Genomic DNA, 23,183 nt, shown 5'->3' on the forward strand with positions numbered 1-23,183 from the left:
GTCGGGTATCTTACCGCCCTCAGCTCGACGGCCTTGCGCTTAGCCGCTTTTTGTTTTCTCAGATGGGCACGTAAACAAGAACGCGCCGGCGCTCCGGCAGCGCGATCTGTGCTGATAGTCTGAGGCGCAGATACCTGGTCATGTTTGTAGAGACTCGAATCTACTTTGAGGTCACAGACCGAGCTTATGTTTGACAGCAATTTCCACCCTTGATCATCGGCCTTCTTGCCGTCTATGTGCCAAGCTGGTGTTACAACCTATGGAACACTGAAGCCTACGATGTTATCGCAGATGAAATCGACATCATCGCCCGAGGCTCGGATCTGGACCGGCACAGGTCAGATGACGGTCCCGGAGATGAAGTCAAGGAGCTGGATGTTGAGGAAACTCTCATCATCACGAAGAAAGACCCGGAAGTATGGAAGACGATATTGACCGGCCTGCCAAGTCCTTCGAGCATCTTTTGGAGCGTAGTCACCTTAGCAATCAACGTGGCGTTGGCCGCCATGGTTGCGGACTTCGTCTGGCGTGGTACTTTCTTCCATCAAGCGCACGATCTCTCCATGGCTAGGGTGGGCTACGTGTCAGACACGACCGCTAAAGTCCTCATACGGGAGCCGGATGCCAGCAAGTACCCTGTCTCCGTTTCGTATCGGTACGCAGATAGACCGATGGCTGGCGTGAAGACGGATACGGCTTGGAAGACGGCAGGGAGCATTGACTGGTTAGACTCTCGGACCGACTTCACTGGCACTCTGGAGATCAGCAGACTGAGGTCCGACTCGCGGTATCAGTGGGTCGCGAGCAACAACCATACTGGCTCGTTCACGACCGCACCGAGAACGGGCTATACTTCCACAAGACGGGAATCGGCTGGGCTGTTCACTTTCCTGCATTCCTCCTGCCTGAAGAACAACTTCCCGTACAACCCTCTCAGCCACACACTGTCTAACCCAGGGCTCCGCTATCTGGGCGAAACCCTCCACACCCTAAAGGCCCAGTTCATGCTGTTCCTGGGCGACTTCATCTACATCGATGTCCCACGTCGGCACGGTAGCTCGGTGGAAGACTACCGGCGCGAATACCGTCAGATATACGCCAGCCCCGATTGGCCGGCGGCCACCAAGGATCTGCCCTGGATACACGTCTATGATGACCATGAGGTCGCCAATGATTGGGACAGAAACACCACCGGGTTCTTCTCTGCCGCATACGATCCGTATCAGCATTACCACGTTTCCGCAAACCCGCCTGTTGTGCGGCCGGGCGAGAGCTACTTCAGCTTCACTCAAGGCCCAGCTACGTTCTTCATGTTGGATACCCGCCGCTACCGCTCACCGAATGATGAGACTAATGGCACGGACGCCGTCACTGGCGATCCGACCAAGAGCATGCTTGGCGCGCAACAACGCGCTGATCTGCTCGCATGGCTTAACCGTGATGAGCTGCCAGGCGTGAAGTGGAAGATTGTCGTGAGCAGCATCCCGTTTACGAAGAATTGGTGGTTTGGCGCACAGGATACATGGAGAGGCTACCTGGGCGAACGCCAAGTAATACTGGAGGCTATGTGGGATGTTGGGCTCCGAGGTACGTATACCCATAAGAGATTCCCACCTTCATTGTCCATGACTTTGCTGATTCTGCCATCCATGGCTTCTCCAGGCGGCGTAGGCGTGATCATATTAAGCGGCGACCGCCACGAGTTTGCCGCGACCGCATTCCCGCCGCCACCGGACGGCAAGGAGGAGATCGTCGGTCTTGGGCCCATCGGCCTCGGCGCCAGTCCCTTCGCCATGGTGCCGGACGCCACCTCTGCCCTCCGCACCCATCGGAAACGCTGGCCTCTTTCAGCTACGGTCCACGAGTTCTCCTGCTCACCCTTAAATATGTTCTACTTGCCAATCCGCACTTACACCGAATCATCGACGAGTGACGACTACGTGAGCGACGTATGCGTCAAGTACGTACCGGACGGCAACAGCAAATTCGGCGCCGTCAGTATCAGTAACCCTGCGACGAGCGAACAGAGCGTACTGCATTACCGCTTGTTCGTGGATGGGGCGGAGCGCTGGAGTTACACGTTGACGACGCCACCAGAAGTCCGAGGAGGGGCGCGCAGTAAGGATGCAATCTGGGGCTAAGGGGCGTCGCTAGATTCCAGTGTAGTAGCCCGTAAGAAAGACTTTGCATGGACATGGACGAGCCCTCCATAAGGGTCATTCGCTGTCACTCGCACGGCCTGTCTGACACCGGCTATGCTTGCGGACAGTCACTTGCTACTCGTAGTGATGGTCCGCTGTGTGGAGGTGGGTCGCCTCCTCCAGAGTGATCTCGTCACTCTGGCTGTGGCTGTGATTGAGCGGCAAGTCCTAGAAGGCGCTGCAGGCTTAATGCTGCCTCGCTCGGGACTCTTTGCGGCATGATCGGCAATTCGTGGAAAGCAATGCCCAGGCCACCATCGCTTGGATCACGCCACGACAAATCTGTCGCGAGTGCCGTCGTGCTACCCACAGACACCACCCTGCCCATACTCCCAATTCTGACCTTTCTCTGCCCGCTCACCATCTCACTTTCTGCCTTCCTAAAGCCGAAGATTCGCGTCCGCGTCCGCACGGCCTTCCCCTTTCCCTTCCCCATTCGCCTACTCCCCTCACTACTACTACTCCCTCCCTCCGGCACAGCCGTCAGTGCTCTCCCACCCATTCCCGGCCTTACCCTCACCCCACCAGCACCCGCCGCATTGGCCGTGGTAATCTCCCCCAAGGGCGGCAAGTGCGCCGCGTACTCATCCGCGAGGCTCATGCGAGTCCTTGCGCAGATTTCGGCGATGCCATCCAGTGCGGTCTGCAGTTCGGGTGATTCGGCAGCGCGGAGGATAGAGGCGAATGCGTAGGAGGAGATGGCAGGAAGGGGTGGGGGAGGGGAAAGGGTGGCAGGGGTGGATTGGGGCTGGGAGGGAGCCGTTGTGAGGGTGTACGGGCGGACGAGGACTGGGCCGCTGGAGGTCATTGGGGTCTTGCATTGGACGACTAGATCCCGCTGGAGGTGAGCTGAGGTCACACTGGTCTATGGCGTGTGTAGCAGCAGATGCGCTCGTACTGCCATGGGGATGGCGCTAGCAGGCCCGTTGAGTCTGATTGTCACATACCAGCGGAATAATTTTGGACAGAAAGTGCTAATAACCCTGTGGCATTCCGTAACGCTCGTATGAAAGTGGGATGACTTGACCAAACTCCATTCCACTGACTCGCGCTTTTCTCGCTTAACTTGCCGTCTTGGTATTAGCGCGGAGCAGTATTCACGACAACATCGAATCTCCCATCCGCCTACTCCTGTACCATCCCACATTCATTAGTATTCCATTGCCATGTCTGGCGATGAGAGGCAGCGCGAGGACGGCGAGGTGGAGGAGACTGTCGTGCCGACACAGGTATTCGCTCGAGTGGCACACACGCTCTCACTGTAGTTGTTCTCCTTTCGTGATGCGCTAACAGGCATGGTAGGCCGTCAGTGGTGATGACGCGACAGGGACTGCTGTGAGTATTGAGCCATACCTGGACTGGATTAGACGGCACCGGATCGGACTGGATGTACTTGACTCGAACGACCCATGATGCGAGGACTCTGGCCTTCTGATGGGCATCTTTCCGGATGATGGCTACAGACCTGTTGGAACACCTCCGAGGAACGCGATGCTGTACTCCTGCTGCTGCTACTGCTGCTGCCGAATCTTCATTGACTTACAATCTGCATATTACACGCTAGTCATGGAGCTGACGGTAGGTGATCACAGGACAACACAGACACGCCCTCAGACGGCCAGGTATGTATCACACGCGTCTTGCCGCGCCTTAACAGCGCCACGTCGTGTTTCTAAACCTTCTCTTCGTATACTGCGTTGCTTCTCTCGTATACCATTTCTGCCACACATCCTGTTTCTGGCCAGCATCACTCGAGCATCAGGCTACTTAACGGCCGCATATACCATCTCCATCATCACTAACCGTCCAGCAGCAGCAGAGCAACGCTCAACCCGCCGAACAATCACAACAGTACAACTGGTGCAAGTGCTACTTCGAAGCCGCCCCAGGCACACAAAACCATTACTGGATGCACTTCATCACCCGCGAGACCAAGTATGAAGAGCCGACAGAACCGTACTGGATCTGGGATGCCATGACCAACAACGTCCACGAGTCCGGCCTGCAACAGCCTACCAAGCCCGCGCACCCAGCAGCGCCCGGTACGAGTGACACAAGCCAGCCCACGTCCCCGCCCGCAGACTACCAAGGCTACAACCCGAAGATCCACGGCAGCTACGACCCTAACGCGCCCTATGCGCAATACCACAAGCAGAAGCGTGCGGAAGAAGAAGCACTCTCCAACCCCGTCTCCGGCATTGTGCCAGCCGCTTCCACGGGCGAGTATGCCGCAGTAGGCGCCTTCAATCGCTTTTCGGGCCGCTTTCAGACCGACGAGCAGTCCACGGAGCGTCACAACGACTTCAACAAGAGCGGGCGCCAGATGAACTCTTTCTTCGACGTCGATGCGGCGGCGAACTCGCATGAGGGGAAGAGCCTCAAGGAGGAGAGGCGGCAGCAGCGGTTGACCAAGAAGGAGGTTGCGGAGCTGAAGCAGAAGCGGCGCGAGAAGAAGGAGAAGAAGAGGATGGATTTCTACAAGTCCTGAATCGATGGTTGGATGCGGTTTCTCAAACGGCATGGCGACGGCGACGGGCGTTTATTGCTCCGGTGGGTAGATATGAGCCTGCTTGCGCTCTGGGATTGCGCACAGCGATAGCGGTTGACAAGCCTGGAAATTGTTACCTAACTGCAATGAATGCAATGTTCTCATGACTCGTACCTGTAATTATGATGCTGAACATGACTCTGGTCACCCTGCCCCGCCATCTCATCCCACCTGCCATATCCAAAAGTTTCTATCGCACCACCATATCCATATCCCCCACACTCACAGATACACACCTCTAGACCATTATGTCTCACGACGCCCTCATCGCCGAATGGCACGACCGCGCCCAAGCCTTTGAGCCGCTCGACTTGAAGAAGCTACAACAACCGCTCGGCGAGCTGGACAACCATCTCACTCTCCGCTCCTACATTGTCGGCTACACCTGCACCGACGCTGACATAGCAGTATGGAAAGCCATTCGGTCCAATCGCGTCGCGTATGGCTTCATCAAGGGCGGCGCAATGGCGAGTCTGTGGCGCTGGTTCAACTTCATCGCCGAGACGGAGAATCCGCAGCTCGACCAACACTCTTCGGCCGGTGGCAAGGACGGGGTCAACGGTGTGAAGGAGACTACCGACACTGGTGCGAGCTACGACATCGGACTTGAAGGGACCGAGAATGGCGTTGTGACTCGTTTCCCGCCCGAGCCGTCGGGGTACCTGCATATTGGCCATGCGAAAGCGGCATTGCTGAACGAGTACTTTGCGCACAAGAAGTACAAGGGCAAGATGATTGTGCGGTTCGACGATACGAATCCAAGTAAGGAGAAGCAGGAGTATCAGGATGCTATCTTGAAGGATTGCGAGTTGTTGGGCGTAAAGCCGGATCAGGTCACATATACTAGTGATTACTTTGATGATTTGTATAAGCTGTGCGTGAAGATGATGGAAGAGGGTCATGCGTATGCGGACGATACGCCGCAGGAGCAGCTGAGAGATGAGAGGGAGAAGAGGATCGAGTCTAGGCATCGCAATGCTGGGGTGGAGGAGAGTTTGAAACACTTCGAGGAGATGAAGAGTGGCAGTGAGGAGGGTACGAAGTGGTACATCCGAGCTAAGATCGATATGTCGAGCAACAACGGCGCCATGCGCGACCCGGTCATCTACCGCTGCAACCCGCAAGCGCATCACCGGACCGGAAGCGCCTGGAAGATCTACCCAACCTATGACTTCGCCTGCCCCGTCGTCGATAGTGTCGAGGGAATCACCCATGCGCTCCGCACGACCGAGTACAACGACCGCGACGCGCAGTACCAGTGGTTCCTCTCCGCGCTGAAACTACGACATGTGTATAATTGGAACTTCAGCCGCATGAACTTCATCCGCACTCTACTCTCCAAACGCAAGCTGACCAAACTCGTCGACTCTGGCGTCGTCTGGGGTTGGGACGACCCGCGTATGGCCACCGTACGAGGTATCCGTCGCCGTGGTATGACGATCCCGGCTCTGCAGGAATTCATTCTCAAACAAGGACCGAGCAAGAACATCAATTACATGGATTGGACCACCTTCTGGGCAACCAACAAACAGTACATCGACCCCATCGCGAAACGGTATACAGCCGTCGTCAAAGAAAATGCGGTCACGTGTACAGTTGCGGGAGCGCCTGCGGCACCGCGGACGGAAGATAAGGAGGTGCATGCCAAGAATGCCGAGCTGGGGACGAAGAAGGTGGTGTACAGTCGGAGTGTCATTCTGGATCAAGCGGACGCTCAATCCTTCGCCGACGACGAGGAGATCACGCTTATGAATTGGGGCAATGCGATTGTGAGGAAGAAGACGTATACGCTTAATCCGGTCAACATGGTCGCCAGCGCTGTTAGCAGCGTCACGAACGGCTCGACGGGATCGGCCGAACGGACCATCGCCTCGCTGGAGCTCGAACTCCACCTCCAAGGCGACGTGAAGAAGACCTCGAAGAAAATCACTTGGCTGTCCACGGATCAGGAACTCGTCCCGCTTTCCCTCTACGACTTTGACTACCTCATCACGAAGGATAAACCCGATGCAGACGACGCGCTGGAGGATATCCTAAATCATAATACAGAGTCTAAGACGGAGTGCTGGGCGGATTGCAACGTGGCGGAGTTAAGGGAGGACGATGTGGTGCAGTTTGATCGGAAGGGGTATTTCCGCATCGACAAGGCCATGAAGGGTGGGGAGAGTGTTGTGGCGTTTCAGATCCCGACTGGGAAGAAGATGTGAGGCGTCACAGGTGGGGAGGAGGGAAGGGTTATGGGATCATTGTAACAAGATCAGGATTCTCATGAATTACGGGGGAATCCCACCGTTGGTAATTCGCAGTACATGCCCATGTTCGGGGCCCGGAGTCTGCTATACATGTACCTGGGAGACGCTCGAAACCGGGTCCAGGTGGATAGACCACATTACAATAACGCTCCAGCTGCAAGGGCATGTGATGTTTCTCCACCTTGAACGAAAATTCCATCACGGCTGCGCATGTGCTTTGTAGGAGGTAGCGGCGTGGGTATTATCGATTCAGTGTGGAAAAACAAAACAAAACCGCACGCTATGCTGTCACGTGTCTATATCCTCGAGTACTAATCTGCCTCGCCCACCAGTCCGCCGAGCATACGAATGCGGCAGGGCAAAGCTGGCTTACGCCCAAACGCCGCCGAAACACCCACGCACCCATACCAGAAAACAGCCCCCTGTCACTTTCGTTCGTTCGCTCGTTCACGCACGCCGCAACGGCGCCAACCCTTCCCCAATTCGTGCACAAAAAGCCATATGTACAAGAAGAAGCTTCTTGGGCCCCGCAATATCACCGCCGCCCACGCCTTCATCGGCTGTTCGTTCAGAGGAAGTCGTCGTGCTCGGACCCCCGACATCTCTACCGGATATTCAAACTCTCATACCGCACCCAATTACTCCGCTGCCGGTTCGGGTGTTCGAGGCCCAAATGGTCGTCCGGGCCTAGCTTCTCCGTCGTTATGTCATCTGCGAACAAAATCTCTCATCAGCACAATACACACGACAGACTCACAAACGCCACCGACTCCACACAAAAACAAGGGAAGAAAAGAAAGAAAGGTCGTGGGCGAAATGAGAAAACTCACCATCCTCCAACCAAACGGGCCGGCTATAATTCTGCCCCCCCTTGACAACGGCAAAGCGGACCTTCTCCAGATTCTTCCCCTTGATCCCCGTGCGCTTGCTCAACCGCTCCCGCGTCTCCCGGAAGACCTCGCCCTCCCTCAACACGAAGATGAAAGGCGTGCCGTGGCTTTTACTAGGCTCTTTTTCGAAGTGGAAACAATTCACCAACCGCCCTCCTCCCACGCCTTCCATCGCCCCTCCCTCACCTCCCTCACCCCCCTCCTTCCCAGCCGCAGACCGCTGTGAGAGTAAGTTCCGCTCCTCCTCCGGGATGCGCTCGGCGTAAACGGTCATGTACTCGTTCAACGCCACGACCCCCATCCCCAACGACAAGACCTTATAAACCTTCCCGCCATGCGCCTCGTAAAACCGGACTTGCTCCCACACCTCCTCCGGCAGGCCCGCCCGTTTCGCCACCGCGGCCAGGACATCGCTAAACGTCGACTGCTTGTGCAGCGCGAACTCGAAGGGTTCTTCCTTGGTGATGCCCTCGCTGAGCCAGACAATCCGGACGTTCTTCCGTTGTTCGAGGTCCGTGAGACTCATCTCCAGGACTTCGTAGCACAGTTGGTCGGGCGCTTGGACGGTGGCGGCGGTGACGTTGTACCCGTAACCGCTTCCGGAGCCGAGGAGGATGTTGGCCACGGTGGTCGCGGCTTGGCGTTTGACGGGGGATCGCGGGGTGCCTTTTGCGGCGTTGACGGTGGTGAAGCGGAGGTGGGAAGGGTCGATCGGGGTTGTGCTGCTGACGGAGGACAGATGTTCGGCGACTTTGTGCGCCATGGCGTCGTAGCTGTCCTTCTTACTTAACGCTATGCTGAATTTCTCCGCGCCTTCGTGACGGACTTGAAAGGCGGCGTTTGGTGGGGGCCATTGTTTTGGGGTGAAGGTGACGAAGATGCGGTTCACGAGGAAGTCGTAGTAGGCTGTTGCATCGAGGCAGGCGGTGGGGTTGGTTTGGCGAAGGGCTGTTACTTCGGGTTCGGTGAGGTGGCGTTGGAAGCAGATGATGTCGCCGTCTTGGATTTCGGAGGCGACGAGGGTGTTCTTGGGCTTCATGCGCTCGATGTAAGTCTGTTTGATCTCTTCATACAGCTCAAGCGGCACGCCCTCTTCCCACTGCATCATCCGGAGGATATGCGGGGCGAGATCTTGCGCTTTCTCCCACGGTTTCATGTAGACGTGTCCGACGCCTCGTAAGAGCTGCTTGTCCACGTCAAAGTACTTGAGGAAGATGATGATGGGTTTGACGGGTTGCGGGGGGTTCAGGTGCATGTTGCCATTCGCCGGCGGTGGTTCCTCGCTCGGCCAGATTGGCGCGCCGTCTTCGTCTCGTGTTGTCTCTTCCAAGAAGATGCGGAAACCGCCTGTCCGTGTGCTGAACTTGTCCGCCGCTTCTTGTAGTGTCATATCGTCCCAAATCAGCGGATGGTCGGGTCGCACGGTGCCGTTTTGTCGGTTGACCATGATCCATGGCTGGACTAGGTCTTTCTCGAGATCAAACTGCTTGCACGCGAATTCGGTGAGCTCAGAGACCGTCATGGTGCGTAATAATCGGTACTGCTTTGGCGCTGCCGGCTCGGTCTCATCCGCTCCCCACGGTATTAGGTCGACGCCCTGATACGCTTTGTAGTGTGCCTCTGTCGCGACATTGACCGTCATATACAGATGTGCCTCCTCGCGCTCCTTCCGTTTCCGCTCGGCCGCCGCTCGCTCCTCAGCCAGCCGTTGCGGGAGATGTGGCGGCGGCTGGACATCGTTCCCCGCCGGCAGAATCTGATCGAGTCGGCTCTCGCGGATATACACCAGCATGTACGCATTGTTCGAACGCTTCGTAGACCACTGTCGCGTATACGGATTCTGACCCTTCTGCACGCCATTCACCGGATTGGGCGCATAGTCACCGCCAAAGTTATCATCAATCGCCTCTCGCTTCGTGGCGCGCGTAACTCGATCGTCATCGAAGCGGAAGAACTCGCCATTCTTCTCGGGCTTCAGGAAGGAATAGTAGTGGCCCGCGTTCAAGTCACCCGAATGCACCAGCACGCCATGCAAGTGGTACACATACGGCTCCGACATATCCGCCGCCGGGTCGAGATATGGCGAGGCATCCCATACCTCCGGAAACTCGTATCGGTCGTTGACCTTCATCATCGCATCTCGCTGGAAGTCATATTCGAACCGCTTCAGCTGCAGATGCAGCACTTGCGGGAAGCTCTCGAAGATGACACCCTTCTTCGCGTCTTGCAGGCCGAAGCCTTCGGCCATGTACTTGTTCTCGCCTTCCAGCGTCTCCACCTCGATATAGTTGCGGAAACTGTCATCCAAGCTCTTGCATCCGGACACGTTGAGCTGCAAGTCCCAGAAGTCTTCGATCCGGCTGGATTCGTAGTCGACGTTGATACACCTCAGATATGTCTTCATCTTCCCGACGAACATATTGGGGAGAGCGTTCTCGGCCTCGGTGCCCTTCATGCGCGTTTCGAGCTTCTCCATCAATATGCGGGAGAGCTCTTGCACGTCTTGCTGTTCGAAAATCTGTCGATTATCCCAGCCGAATGATTGGGTGAGTTCGTGAGTGGAGACGGCGACGGGGTCGGCTTGTAGGCGGTAGAAGAGTCTTTGCAAAGAGTAGGCGGAGCTGGAGGTAGCTATCTGGTCGGTGGCGGTCGGTATTTGGTAGACGGCTTTCCGGAACGCGCCAGTGAGGTATAGTGATTGCAGCAGTGAGTTCAGGTAGCATGTTGCGCCCTGGTTTCGCAAGCCGACCATGCCGGTCTCCTTCTTGCTGTCGTAGTTGACGAAGTTGTGCCATAACACGCCGGTAGGATCCTTCAGTACCCGCACGTAGGCTGTCATCTTCGCGCAGTCATTCTCCACCAGCGGTCGGTCAGAGCCGTCAAACTTGGAAGCGAAGATCCTATTCTTGTCCGCGAACCGCGTGAAGCCCCAGTCCCCTTCGTCCGCGGTGAAACGATGACTCGCCTCGTGATGGATATATATGGATGGGTCGTTGGGGTTGTGCAAGACGAGCATGAACTGCGCGCATGCATACCAGTCTTCCGGCGGCTTCTCATTCTCGAAGCCTTGCTCGAGGTAGAAGGACACGCTCTCTGACGCCTGATTGCCGGCGGGGAAGAAGAGTATCCGCCATGGGTGTCCGGCACACTGAAACACCGGTCCATGTGATCGTTTGGGAAGTTTACTCCAATTCGTGATGTCCCACGTGTGTATCGCCTCTGCCTCCGTCTCGTACTCCGGATACGCCGGCAAGAAGCGATCCCTCATCGCATTGTGGTCGGTCGCCAGCGGTAACGCGGGCTCATTCGGCCCGTCTGCATCATCGACCATGCTGTCGGCGTCGTCGGGGGAGATGATGGCGACATTGTCGTGGTCGTCGTTGGGCGTCAGGCGTTTCTCGTCGTAGTCGGAATCGAGCATCATGTCGCTGCCCATCTACCACGAGCACAGATGTGTGTCAGCAAGTGTCGTCATTATACTTATTTGCATCTGTGTGCGGCCGAGCTGATCCATCGCAAGATATGCGCCGAGTGGGTTTGTAGGGTACGGTAGGTTGATATAGGAGCAGGTGGATAGCTTACATGATCCATGACGGGCAAGCACGATGCCACCCACCCTCTAGCAATTAAAACAGAAAGCCGTGGCACCAAACCGGCAAGGCGCGGGTATATGCGCTCCAGGTAGAGCTATAAGCGTATCCTCGGCAGAGATTGAAGAAGAAGAGGTTGTGCGCCCGCGCAGTGTTGCTGATGGTGGTGGTGATGGTGGTGGTGGTGGTGGTGGTGGTGGTGTGTTTGAACAAGTCCAAAGGGTGCAGCTGTGGGCAAGCATACATGTGGATGCATGCGATTCCGATGCAGCAGCAGTGCAGAATGTTGCTTGCTGGGCTCAATTGGCCAGTCTGACGTAACAATACTTTTAAGCCCTCGTCAACACCACATACACCCTCGACGTAAGAATCACATGTGCTCCCTCGTGACTGTGCTCAACATGGTCAAGTGATGGATTACGGGTTGTATAAACCGTCACCCTCAATTGACTCTACCAAGCATGGATGGCGGCAGAAGCATGTGCGTGCGAATGCAGCCTCCCACTCTCAACTCGTCCTCGTCCTCGCCATCGCCCCGCAATATGTGGCGCAAGCAAGCGCACACGCACACACACAAGGCCCGGGCGTCTGCAGCAAGGTGAAGCCAAAATGCGGAAACCACCCAGGCAGAGTATTTCGATATGAGGCTATACATTCGCTCATGTCCCCGGGGTCGCTGGTGTAAGGCTGGCCCACTGCCATCACGACAATGGAAGTGCGGTGGTATACGACATGCAAGCAACGACACCAACAACGACAACAACAACAACAACAACAACAACAACAACAACAACAACACCCCTCCATGGCGGTCCTCCAACGTCCTCGACGAATGGGTGCAGCGTGAAGCACGACCCATCAGTCTGCGCCAACTCACCTTCTTCGGCCGCACCCTGACCGAAAGCCGGCTGCTCGACTCGGCCAACTATGTCCGCCTCGAGCTACCCACCCGCATCGCGCACCGCCTGCGCAACATGCAGACCCTGCCCTACTCCGCCCTGAGCAACCCGCACATCAAGCACGTCTACGAACTCTACTACCACGCCTTTGAACTCCTGCGCAAAGTCTCCCACATCGCCACGCTGCGGGACAACGACCGATTTTGCGATGTGCTCAAGATGTGCCTCAAGGACCATCTCTCGGTCATCCCTCGCTTGGCGCAAGGCATTCTCGAGATCCAGGACTCAGTCTCGGCAGACGAATGTGATCGCTTCATGACAACCTTACTCCGCTCCCGCATCAGTCGTCGAGTAATCGCCGAGCAGCACCTAGCACTCACAGAAACCTTCCACTCCCCCTGGCACTTCCCCGGCAAAAAGTCCAGCGTGTCCCCCGAAGACGACTTCGTCGGCGAAATCTTCCTCAAATGCAACGCCAAAGAAGTCGTGGAGAAATGCGCGGCGCGCGCCACCGAGCTGACGGCAAGAGCCTACGGCCGCCACGTCACAATCCCAAAGGTAGTCCTGCAGGGCCACCTCGACACCACCTTCCCCTACACCCCCTCCCATCTCCAGTACATCATCGGCGAACTACTGCGCAACAGCATCCAAGCCGTCGTCGAGCAAGTCGGCTCCTCCAATCCGCCACCAATCGAAGTCCTCATCTGCGAAGCAGCGCAGCACGTCATCCTCCGCATCTCCGACCGCGGCGGCGGCGTCGACCGAGACATCCTGCCGTACATCTGGAGTTTCGCCAAGGGCCCGCGTCGGAGCAGGCGCCTGCATAATTTGGGGAAAGTGCCGCGTTTGGCAGGCACGATGGAGGAGTTGCAGTTGCCGCCTTCGCACCCGGATAGTGTTGAGGAAGGTTCCTCGGGTGAGAAGTTTGGGTCGTCGTTGGCTACGCTTTCCAGTCGCCCGCCGGACTTGCGCTTGGGGATGGGACTGCCGATGAGTCGCATTTATGCCGAGTATTGGGCGGGAAGCCTCGAGTTGCATAGTTTGGAGGGGTATGGGTGTGATGTTTTCTTGCATCTGAGGTGAGTTTCTTGACACTTTTTCCGCAGGTCCCATTTTCATCTTTTGTGTATACTAATTCGGGATTGTCGGGCAGTCGGCTGGGAAACAAGAATGAAGTGTTGAGTACGAGGGCGAGTATGGATGCTGTCTAGCAACTGCCACTATCCCGCTTACCATTTGCTCGACGGACATCTTGACGTGGGTAAACCCGAGAGCATTTTGATCCGTCATGGACACCCGAGAAGCCCTCCTCGACAGACTCAACATCCACGTCTACGGCGCCTGCGTGCCCCAACGAGACTCACCGCTGGAATGCTACATCCCCCTCCACCAATCCTACCGCGGTCCCATCACCGATCCCTCAGCAGACACATCAACAAACCATCTACCGTTCTTCAACGACACGATGCAGGGCTGGATGTGCGGTGGTCGACCCAGGAAGATCGAGAGTACCGCTTCGATCACTGGTGAAGCGCGGGTTTATGATAAGGATGTCGTGACGACGTGGCGTCTGCCGAGCCCCGTGGCGGCGTACGAGGTGTTCTTCTAGGAGAAGGCTTTCGCGTGTGCGTTGGGAAGGGAGACGATGTGGATTGCCGTTGAGGCGTTTTTGGATGGAGAGGAGGGTGGTATGTGCGCCGACATTACATCTCGAAGGCTTATTCTTTTGTTGTAAGCATGACTGACAGTGCAGGCGCAGTCGTGGCGGCAGACGGCACCCCCCTTGAACGCTTCCACGAGTTCATCGCTGACCTCGGCACCCAACCCGTCACCGTCACCATCTCCAGCTTAGTAAACGACATGCTCCGTCTCTACCATGACTGCGCCGCAAACGGTACCCGCTTCTCCTACCACGCCGACGTCGCAAGTTTCGTAGAGAGCTTCGTCCTCTCACGAGACTGCTTCTTCTACCCCGAACGACGCGCCCCCGTAGTGGAGGCAACATTCCAGCAGTGTCATTTCAGTGATGGAGGACGAGAGGTACTGGACGTGCAGATCTTCTACAGCTGGGCGCAGCCCTTGTTGGGGTTTCGGGCTTTGGCAAATGTGGTGGCGGAAGGGGAGGAGTTTGTGCTTGCGCCTGTGGCGCCGAATGCGAGGGTGTACGGTGCCGTGAGTCCTTGCTCGGCGGAGTACTTTGTTGGACCCGCGGAGGACTGGTTGAGGTGGGACGCGTGAGTCGCCACGTATCAACTTCACTCGACGGCACGCTCCTTGCTGACGATGTTTGTGGGTGAATAGCGACCGCGAGTGTCTCCACGGCACCGTCCCACCACACCTGGCCGCTAATCAGGGAGCTGAGCGCCTCGACTGTTACACCATGGGGCTGGAGATCATGGCTATCATTACGAAACACTTTGCTGGCGATATCCGTTTAGAGAGAGTAATCCGTTGTGGCGTGCCACTTACGGTCCGCAGACGACCGGATCGGTGTACGGATGACGAGGAGATGGTGATGAGTCCGCCGCTGCGCACACTACAAACGCGAGTGTCTCCCTGCCGTGGGAAACGAACATCGCCGCACTCCTTGAGAAGGACAGAATCTTACCGCAAGCTTCGGACCGGGCACCAACCTCCTGCGAAGCCTCTATTTCCGTCATTCGCAAGCAGTGCGAGCACGGTGCGCCGTCCTACTCCCGTCCGGGCTTACAGCGGTGCTGTCGTTGATACGGAGAGTGAGATTGAGAACGGAAGCGCGACGTACAAGGAGATCAGCCAGACGCTGGAGCGCAAGGCGGAGTGCATGAGCCCGGCATCATCGCCGCTGATGCTTAACCCGCTATCGTTGGCGAGGCTGTACGAGAATTCCCGTCCCGTGCGTTCGGACGGACGCTTGGTGTTTTCGCGGGGAGATGGGGTGGTAGAGCGGCTGCGTGGGTTCGATTCGGATGCGTGATCGCGCATCGTGAGCATTGCTTTCCGCATCCTCTAGGACTGGGATACGCTGCTGGGTGGCATGATTTCGAGCAGTCCAGTAATACTTTATTGCATTCTGCCCATCGCCGTTCTTGTGCACAGTCACTTGCGAAACACATGGCCAAGCTTTTCCCACGTGCCTGCCAAGTTTTCGCGCGTCGCAAGTGAAACGCGTGGGGCACAGTCGAGACACGTCACGTCATGTCGCAAACAAGGTTGGAGGGCGCACAGCCACGCCGAGAGACAGTCTTTACTGTGCGCTTGTGCCTCATACGACCTTAATCCTCGAACGAGAGATAGTACGAGTAGCAGCATTCATATAACAGCCGATTGCTAGTAGGTTCATCCAGCAAAATGGCCAGCGACGGTACCGCCTCGATCATCCTCATTGTCATCATCACCATCTTCCGTACGTCCGCAACATTGTATCCCCCCAACTCCGCCTCGCTAGAACGTTCGGCTGACAACATGCTAGTCCCACCCGTCGGCGTCTTCCTCATCAGCGGCTGCAGCGCAGACCTCCTCATCAACATCCTCCTAACGTGTCTGGGCTACTTTCCCGGCCATGTAAGTGCAGCACCACCATCACCATCACTGACTGTCCGTGTGTACTTTCGTTATTCAGATGCTGATTTTGGGGATGGTTGTATCGTAGATCCACGCTTTCTACCTCGAGTACGTCTACTATAAGCGCCGAGACAATGCTGCGAGGGGGGTGATGGATAGGCCTGCGCAGGGGGTGTATTCGGACAATATTCAGAGTGGTGGACGGCAGCAGGGTGGGCAGGGGTATGGGACGATGTGAGGTGTAAGCTGTTGAAGGCTTGGAAGGAGCGCGTGGCGATGTTTTAAGAGTGGCTTAATGCTTAATGTGGCACGTGATATCCAATTGCAATTGATGCGAGCATCAGTGAATGAATGCGAATCGCAGATGTGGGTCCCTTTGTTACTGATGTCAAGTGACCCGTGATTTACCTGCATCACACCTCACTTCATTCGACCGACGTACAACTTAGCGCCGCCTTCGCTTCGAGGTCTGCAGCCGCACTTGCAGCAACTTCGTAACACCGACATCTCAAGTCAAGAGTGTTCGAAGCTCGTCATGGGCAGCGACGACCAGCCACCGGCCAAGCGCCGCAGGTCAAGCTTCCAACAGCCTTAGCGATAGACAGTAGCTGACTGCTTCACAGAATGGATCTGTCTAAGTCGATCTTGGTCCTTGTTGGGAAAGAGGAGAAGCCGTTTACAGTGCCCAGGTCATTTCTTACCAAGTCATCAGAGTTCTTCGTGACCTGTCTGAACGGCGCCTGGAAGGAAGCTTCGAGCAAGGAAGTCAAACTACCGGACATCATGCCTGACATCTTTGAGATTTACCTTCAGTGGCTCTACACCGGCGAGCTCGTATACACAGATCAAGATCTAAATGACATGCCTGGAGGCGACATCATTCTCGCTCTCGCCGTCTACCGAGCCCTAATTAGACTTGCAATTGCTGGAGATGTGCTTCAGGACATTCCTTTCAGAAACGCAGTGGTTGATGCAACCATCAGCGTGTTGCCGAAAATTCCGATCTTGCCGTCTGCCGGACTTATTAATTTGGCTTACGAGAACCTGCCACGAGCAGGAGGACTCATTCGCCTGATGGTGCGTGATGCAGCGGGCAGTTGGATCGCGCAAGACACGCCATGTGAGGAGGGGCCTGCGAAGTTCCTAGCAGACGTGATTGGTGAGCTCAGGACGGCTATGCGCAACGGGACAATCCTAAGAGATTACGTCAAACTTGAAGAGCGATGCACCTACCATGAACACAACGACCGCGTTCCGAAGTGTGAGACGGCGAAGAAGTGATCACTGAGATGGTAATACCCTCACTAAGAGAAGACTGGGTGCGCACGGCACGACGTTGATGGCGAGCCATCACCACCACGTTTGGTGCGAGCTGTTCGGTGTAGCGCGCGCAATGGTCGTGCGAGGGAAAAAGTGACGCCTCAAGATTTGCGGCGGTTAATCTGGCGGGCAAATGTGCCTCACGGTAGCCAGAGTACAGTTCCAGCTATTCACAGCAAGGACTCTTTCACTGCAAATTTTCGTGAGAGAGTTGTACAAGTGAACCCGCTGACTTCATAACACTTTCTCATTGAACGTCCGAGACATCCCTTGCTCGCTTCACAACTCTTCCTTTGTGAGCAAACATACTTCCGGCACGAGCAAACATCCCCTTCTGATAGCATAAAATCGGGGGACCACGATGGCTGGTGACGGGCCTCCACCAGCCCAGCGGCAGAGGTCACTATGCACGGGATCATGCTGTATATATCTAGCTGATGGCTGTACAGGCTCGATCTGTCGGGCTCCATCACCATCCTCACGGGCAAGCATAAGAAAAAGTTCATCGTTCCGAAAGTCCTCCTAGTCAAAGCTTCAGACTTCCGCACTGTCTGCTTTAGGGGAGAGACCTGGACTGAGTCAACGGTCAAAGAAGTCAGGCTTCCACTCATCAGCGCAGAGGTCTTCGAAACATACCTGCAGTGGGTATACACTGGTCACCTCGCTTACACAGAGACAGCGATCGAAGACGTCGCCAAATGCCCAACGGCTGAGAGCGGAGTGGCTGAACGTGAACTGCTTTGGAAGCTGCTTAGACTAGGCTATCGCAGAAGACATGCTTCAGAATGTCGATTTCGGCAACCTCGTCAATGATGCAGCTGTACAAGTCGTGGCGGCCGCTCGGTGGCTTCCATTGGCATTCGAGATGAAGTATGCGTACGAGAGCCTCCGTCGCAAAGCAGGGTACCTCCGCCTAATGGTTCGCTGGTACGCAGCCTACTGGAAACCCCGACGATATCGAAGAGCGCGCCACCAAGTTACCTATCGAGCTCCTTGCAGACATTCTGTCCGAGCCCAGAAGTGCAGCGGTGAGCCGCACCTTATATTCGCATGCCGAAGTGCAAGCACCGATGCGACCTTTCACGTGCACAACGATCGCGTGCCGAAGTGTGAAGTGACGAAGAAATAATGATGGTATCAGTCCGCGGGGCTGCGAAAAGATTGCCAACGGACCACTTCCTGCCAATTGCGAGCGCCACTGCAACTTGTCACGCCGTCGTCAGTCGTGCATCGAAGGTGTCGCGCACTGAACAGAACACACGCCTGTGCCGGCGGAGGGTGGGAGAAGGCCATCAGCGGATGGAAGTTGATTCCTGTGCGAAGTGCAAGCAAAGCAGGGGTGGGATGCAGATCGAGTTGTGCGACACATAGAAGACATGCTCAGCATATGTAGAACAGGGTCAGACCGCACAAGCTTCGCCTTTCCTTTCCCTCTCTCCCCTCAACACGTTCGCATCTGTCCAGCAATCGGCAGCTCAGAGGCGGCTCGCCAGCACCTCCCCTTCACTCCTCACTGGCAGATTCCGCCCTTGCGCATCGCAGAACCCATAGAGCATCATCTGTACCCAGTGCCTGTGCAGACCATATTTCCTCCGTATCCCCTCCCGCAAGATCAGCTCCTCCGGTCGAAGCAGCCGCTCTCGTGGCCTCTCCACCGGAACGAGCAAGCCTTTACGGTGAGGATAGAGCGGTTGCTGGATGGTATTTGTTGCCGTCATTGATGTCGGCAAAGCTTGGTCTTTAGCTGTTTGTCCACTCGCCGAAAGCGAGTGCAGGTAGATCGTAGTGCGTTCCAAACCAGCAGTACCGACTTCGTACCACGGTATACCCATAATGCTCTGCCGTTTGACGTGGTCTGCCACGTTGTCCGGAAGGCGATACTTCTGTCGCACCCACAGCTTCAACACATCCAGCCTCGACATTGGCCAAAACGGCTCCGTAGGATCCCAGCTATAACCTCGTAACACACGCCACAGCGGTGTCAGATGCCTCTCCGCCATCAGCAGTTCCCGCAGATCGCAGCCAACGGGCGCACAATTCTGCCACTCCTGCGGATAGCGCTTGGTATTGGTGCTCGGCGTGTTGAACGGCATGACTTTCCCCAATGGGTCTGTGAAGGCCATGTCGACCTTGAGAAAGAACGCGGTGGCGCAAAAGATGGCGCTTTGAGAGAGGTATTTCTCGCTCCTGCAGAGCGACAGGCGGTAGGCGTTCAGCGGCATGTCCATGATAAACCATATCCGCTTTAGCGCGTCGAACGTGCCTGGGACGCAATTCAGGCCTTGTGTTGCTAGCGAAACCAGTATGTCCTGGCAAATGCCTTGGCGCCAGACGACCATCTGAAGCCAGCGTAGGCTGGGTATACTCGGGATGTTGCTTAGATTGCAGTCGATAATCTTGCCTTTCCAAGCGATCTTCGCCAGAGTACTAGGATTGCGAATGCAAAGGTCCTTGTAGAAGCGCCAAGGGTAGATGCGGTCTGCGTTGGGCGCCCACTGGCGCATGTTCGCGAGGATAAAGGACAAATAGTTAGCATCGAAGGCTCTGTGGAAGATGCGGCTGATTGAGTAGAGGCTGATCAACGAGGGCATTGTGAGGAAGCTGATGATCCGGAAGAAAATGTCGGGATCTCGCACCATGGCAGCGACGACGCTGAATGGTCCTTTGTCGGCTGTCAACGGAGTGCGAAGACGTTCGAGGCCTTTGCCAGAGATTTTACGACCGGAAGGTAGAGTGATCGTTGGGTTGATGGAACAGACCTGCGGCACGCCGGCCGCATCGTAAGTGATCGCGAGCTTGTTCTCCAGTCGCGCTCGCTTGACGGGGCGCTCCGTGGCAAGATTTGGAGGAGCGCCGAGCTGGAGTGGTAAGGGCTCGAATCTGCCGGTGTTGAACTTTTCAGGCGATGTGGACGCTCTCCGCTTATGCAAGTTCCCGAGTGTAAGCGTTTCGGCGCTCTCATCGGGTTCGCTAGGACGGCTCTTGATGGGCTCCGCTCTGGGCCGACTAGCAATATGGTCATCGCCACGTATTAGGGGAAGTATTGCCATGGGAAGCGATTGGTGCGGTATGGCGACTGCTCTTGCTCCGGTAGGTGAGAGGCGGCGTAATGTCGCGTTGACTTCGTCCTCCTCCGCCGTCCTCCGGTCTACTCGAGCGTTGTGGACCGCGGTATTGATCATCGCGCCGTCGCCTTGGATCCCTACTCCGCGAACGCCCTCGCTTACGTCTCTGCTTGCTGCGTCTTGGTTGGTCATCGTCCTCGCTCTTGGACTTGTTTTCGCTCTTCTTTTTCCTGTCCCAAACGTTGCCGAAAGAGCTATGGAGATGCCACCCGTGCTCTGGCCACTTCACTTCGTAGTGGGAGTGGCACAAGAAGGTGGCGATTGCGATGGACAGAACATAGTAGTACAGTCGATCAATCCCCATTGCTAGTAGGAGATGGGTTGCTTTGCTATTGCGCGGAAGTCTTGACTGAACTGTGGTCTCAAGGCTGACAATAGCCGATGTCACTGCTATTGTTCGTGTGGATTTTGCGTGGATCGGTTGTGGCTGGTGGCAAGGGTCGTGAATGCACTGTGTTGGGAAGGAGCGGCCAGTCATGAGGAAGGAGCAGAAAAGGAAGCCACACTCATATCAGCAAATACAACGGTTCCAAGAGCGCTGCATGTAAGTGTATTCGCGTATCTGCTTCGGTGCACTGTTCGTGTTGAGCATCCCGCAATCGCGCAGTAACGCACCGTCACCACCAAGGCCTGTTGAAGCGGCCGCCCGTGGATTCAATAAACGCCATCTTCACCAGAACGCCGATACCAATCATCTCCTATTCAACAGACTCAGAAACTCTTCCCTCGTTTTTGCCCGCTTCCGCATCGCACCCAGCATGCAACTCGTCGTGGTCGTCGCGCCATGCTTCTCCACCCCTCGCATCACCATGCACAAATGGCTGCTCTCCATCACCACGCCGACACCCTGCGGCTTCAGCACCTCGGAGAGTGCGAGTGCGACTTGCTTGGTAAGACGCTCCTGTACCTGGAGTCGCCGGCTGAACATGTCCGCTATACGTGCCAGCTTTGACAAGCCTATGACTCGGCGGGCTGGGATGTAGCCAATATGCATCTGTGGGGTAGTGTTAGCTTGTCTTGAATGCTGGAGGCTGGGGCAAATATCCTACCTTGCCGGTGAAAGGCACTAAATGGTGCTCGCAAAGACTGTACACTTCGATGTCCTTCACGATCACTAGCTCATCATGATCCTCATGAAACACTGCGCCGTTCACGATGTCGCGGAGGTTCTCTTCGTAGCCTCTCGTGAAGAACATCATGGCTTTTGCGTACCTTTCCGGGGTGCCATGCAAACCTTCTCGATCCGGGTCTTCGCCAATGCACTCGAGAATAGTCCGTACCGCACCGGACAACTTCTTGAGCCGCGCCTGCGCTTCTTCAGGATTGTTACGTTCCTGCAGTCGAGCAAGCGTGCCAGCGGATGGCCAGGACAGGCCGTCAAAGTCAACAGGCGGATGAGCGGTAAACGGCGATGCAGCGCGCGAGATGGCGGCAGGCGTAACCAAGGCTTCGTCTCGAGCATCTCTGGCAGCCACCTTTACGTCCAAGTCTTCGATGTCCCCGTCCTCTACCTGTTCATACTGCTCGGCCGAGTGCTCTTGCGACCCGTTCATATGTGGTGGATCGCTCTCGTCGTCCAGATGTAATCGATCCATGCTTATGGGCTCCCTGTGCGCGTTCATGGAGGCCTGTATAGACTGCGCTGTCCTTTTGCGCTCAACCTGGTCAAGAGCGCTTGTAGCAGGCGGCGCTGCATGTGGAGAATGCCCGTTCACCATACGAGTTTGTGCAGACTTCTCCCCAGCCGATTGATGCAGAAAGGGTTCCATCGTCGCTGTCGACTGCCAATACCAAGCCAGGTTTGTGGGACCGAGGTATGCAGAGTGTGTCGCGTGCTATAGGTAGTAATTGGAGTAGGCGGCCTGAATGTGGTAGAAGAGCCACGACATGTTTCGGCCGCCTATCGCTTGATATAACCACACTCCATCATCGTCTCACCTGATCGACAATGCGCCGAAACTCCAGATCTTTGTTGTGCTGTGATGTTGGTAAAAGCTAACATTTCTGACTGCCGACCCCTCATTGGCCAGAGCGCGAAGGCGGATGATGCCGGCCGGGCGCAAAGAGAGCGACTTCATGCTTTGCTATCGCGATGCTATTTACTTCTCGTCGGCCATCAACATCGTACAACTTCCATCGGCGAGAGCGGTGACACTTGACCGACATCATATGTGCGTCTCCCTGAGCATATTCCTGCCTTTTCAGCACGCCGCCTGTGTGCCTCCATCTGTATAGTGAGCGCCGTCCTTGCGAGCCCTTCTTTACCAAACCATGGCCAGAAAAGCCCTCGGAAGCTCGACTGGCACCGTCTCTGCGGCGGTAGTGTGATGAAGGTCACTGCTCCGGGCCCGTCCGATGGGGACTTGCTCTCGATGACTGACAAGCTATCCGCTTTGTCCCACAAGCCGAGAGCGTTGCGCTCATGGTACCTTGCTCCTAGATAGCTTTGTGACATTCGCAAGGGTACTTTTGGTCGAATTGATGGCAGCAGAGGGCGGGTTTCCCATGGATCGACTTCAGCGGTGATGCAACATTGATGTACTGCCGCTTACCTGGCTGCTTGATGCGCAGCGCATGAGGCACAGACAAGGACTTTCAGAAGTTCAGTCTCACCAGCATCTGGTGCGAAAACCTTTGGAACACAGACATACAACACAACCGTCTGTCACCGGCCACGTCTGCTATTCTCGCAGAATGGGCACCCTGCCGCGATCATTGACTGCTGCGCAAAACGGCGGGCTTGCATAATGCACCCATCCATACCGCTCAAGAATACTGACAAAGCTGCTCCCGAGCTAACTACACACAATCTTGC

The 23,183-nt window shown here is 56.0% G+C and overlaps 13 protein-coding genes across 13 annotated transcripts; 8 read left to right on the forward strand and 5 right to left on the reverse strand.

Annotated features, from left to right (window-relative positions):
- Window positions 1–140: 140 nt before the first annotated feature.
- On the forward strand, window positions 141–2,141 carry BAUCODRAFT_150353 (uncharacterized protein; the record flags this gene model as incomplete). The annotated part of the gene is made up of 3 exons (XM_007680864.1): window positions 141–146; window positions 198–1,587; window positions 1,663–2,141. The coding sequence occupies 3 exons, from the start codon at window positions 141–143 to the stop codon at window positions 2,139–2,141; spliced, it is 1,875 nt and encodes a 624-aa protein (XP_007679054.1).
- A 97-nt stretch (window positions 2,142–2,238) lies between these two features.
- Window positions 2,239–3,206, reverse strand: BAUCODRAFT_222100 (uncharacterized protein). Its single transcript, XM_007680865.1, has one exon. It carries the CDS (start codon window positions 3,007–3,009, stop codon window positions 2,335–2,337), a length of 675 nt encoding a protein of 224 aa, XP_007679055.1. The 5' UTR covers window positions 3,010–3,206; the 3' UTR covers window positions 2,239–2,334.
- A 616-nt stretch (window positions 3,207–3,822) lies between these two features.
- Window positions 3,823–4,855, forward strand: BAUCODRAFT_36623 (uncharacterized protein). Its single transcript, XM_007680480.1, has one exon. It carries the CDS (start codon window positions 4,111–4,113, stop codon window positions 4,687–4,689), a length of 579 nt encoding a protein of 192 aa, XP_007678670.1. The 5' UTR covers window positions 3,823–4,110; the 3' UTR covers window positions 4,690–4,855.
- Window positions 4,856–4,938: 83 nt separating this feature from the next.
- BAUCODRAFT_222389 (uncharacterized protein) lies at window positions 4,939–6,970 on the forward strand. Its single transcript, XM_007680866.1, has one exon. The coding sequence runs from the start codon at window positions 4,998–5,000 to the stop codon at window positions 6,954–6,956; it is 1,959 nt and encodes a 652-aa protein (XP_007679056.1). The 5' UTR covers window positions 4,939–4,997; the 3' UTR covers window positions 6,957–6,970.
- A 635-nt stretch (window positions 6,971–7,605) lies between these two features.
- BAUCODRAFT_74418 (uncharacterized protein) lies at window positions 7,606–11,327 on the reverse strand (the record flags this gene model as incomplete). Its single annotated transcript, XM_007680563.1, has 3 exons — window positions 7,606–7,712; window positions 7,832–8,044; window positions 8,087–11,327. 3 exons carry the CDS (start codon window positions 11,325–11,327, stop codon window positions 7,606–7,608), a joined length of 3,561 nt encoding a protein of 1,186 aa, XP_007678753.1.
- A 596-nt stretch (window positions 11,328–11,923) lies between these two features.
- Window positions 11,924–13,808, forward strand: BAUCODRAFT_222410 (uncharacterized protein). The gene is made up of 2 exons (XM_007680867.1): window positions 11,924–13,459; window positions 13,534–13,808. The coding sequence occupies exons 1-2, from the start codon at window positions 12,123–12,125 to the stop codon at window positions 13,589–13,591; spliced, it is 1,395 nt and encodes a 464-aa protein (XP_007679057.1). The 5' UTR covers window positions 11,924–12,122; the 3' UTR covers window positions 13,592–13,808.
- On the forward strand, window positions 13,809–15,450 carry BAUCODRAFT_222411 (uncharacterized protein). The gene is made up of 3 exons (XM_007680868.1): window positions 13,809–14,068; window positions 14,140–14,614; window positions 14,682–15,450. Exons 1-3 carry the CDS (start codon window positions 14,026–14,028, stop codon window positions 15,334–15,336), a joined length of 1,173 nt encoding a protein of 390 aa, XP_007679058.1. The 5' UTR covers window positions 13,809–14,025; the 3' UTR covers window positions 15,337–15,450.
- A 251-nt stretch (window positions 15,451–15,701) lies between these two features.
- BAUCODRAFT_36628 (uncharacterized protein) lies at window positions 15,702–16,297 on the forward strand. Its single transcript, XM_007680481.1, has one exon. It carries the CDS (start codon window positions 15,711–15,713, stop codon window positions 16,044–16,046), a length of 336 nt encoding a protein of 111 aa, XP_007678671.1. The 5' UTR covers window positions 15,702–15,710; the 3' UTR covers window positions 16,047–16,297.
- A 106-nt stretch (window positions 16,298–16,403) lies between these two features.
- On the forward strand, window positions 16,404–17,204 carry BAUCODRAFT_112939 (uncharacterized protein; the record flags this gene model as incomplete). Its single annotated transcript, XM_007680869.1, has 2 exons — window positions 16,404–16,496; window positions 16,547–17,204. The coding sequence occupies exons 1-2, from the start codon at window positions 16,459–16,461 to the stop codon at window positions 17,202–17,204; spliced, it is 696 nt and encodes a 231-aa protein (XP_007679059.1). The 5' UTR covers window positions 16,404–16,458.
- Window positions 17,205–17,462: 258 nt separating this feature from the next.
- Window positions 17,463–17,752, reverse strand: BAUCODRAFT_36629 (uncharacterized protein). The gene has a single exon (XM_007680482.1). The coding sequence runs from the start codon at window positions 17,733–17,735 to the stop codon at window positions 17,523–17,525; it is 213 nt and encodes a 70-aa protein (XP_007678672.1). The 5' UTR covers window positions 17,736–17,752; the 3' UTR covers window positions 17,463–17,522.
- Window positions 17,753–17,914: 162 nt separating this feature from the next.
- On the forward strand, window positions 17,915–18,376 carry BAUCODRAFT_222587 (uncharacterized protein). Its single transcript, XM_007680870.1, has one exon. The coding sequence runs from the start codon at window positions 18,019–18,021 to the stop codon at window positions 18,370–18,372; it is 354 nt and encodes a 117-aa protein (XP_007679060.1). The 5' UTR covers window positions 17,915–18,018; the 3' UTR covers window positions 18,373–18,376.
- Window positions 18,377–18,718: 342 nt separating this feature from the next.
- Window positions 18,719–20,500, reverse strand: BAUCODRAFT_150362 (uncharacterized protein; the record flags this gene model as incomplete). Its single annotated transcript, XM_007680871.1, has 1 exon — window positions 18,719–20,500. The coding sequence occupies one exon, from the start codon at window positions 20,498–20,500 to the stop codon at window positions 18,719–18,721; it is 1,782 nt and encodes a 593-aa protein (XP_007679061.1).
- A 279-nt stretch (window positions 20,501–20,779) lies between these two features.
- On the reverse strand, window positions 20,780–22,349 carry BAUCODRAFT_222420 (uncharacterized protein). Its single transcript, XM_007680872.1, has 2 exons — window positions 21,418–22,349; window positions 20,780–21,362 (listed from the first exon to the last, which is right to left on the reverse strand). The coding sequence occupies exons 1-2, from the start codon at window positions 22,135–22,137 to the stop codon at window positions 21,060–21,062; spliced, it is 1,023 nt and encodes a 340-aa protein (XP_007679062.1). The 5' UTR covers window positions 22,138–22,349; the 3' UTR covers window positions 20,780–21,059.
- Window positions 22,350–23,183: the final 834 nt, after the last annotated feature.

The sequence above is a fragment of the Baudoinia panamericana genome, assembly GCF_000338955.1.
Source record: "Baudoinia panamericana UAMH 10762 unplaced genomic scaffold BAUCOscaffold_10, whole genome shotgun sequence".
In the NCBI taxonomy this organism is placed as follows: domain Eukaryota; kingdom Fungi; phylum Ascomycota; class Dothideomycetes; order Mycosphaerellales; family Teratosphaeriaceae; genus Baudoinia; species Baudoinia panamericana.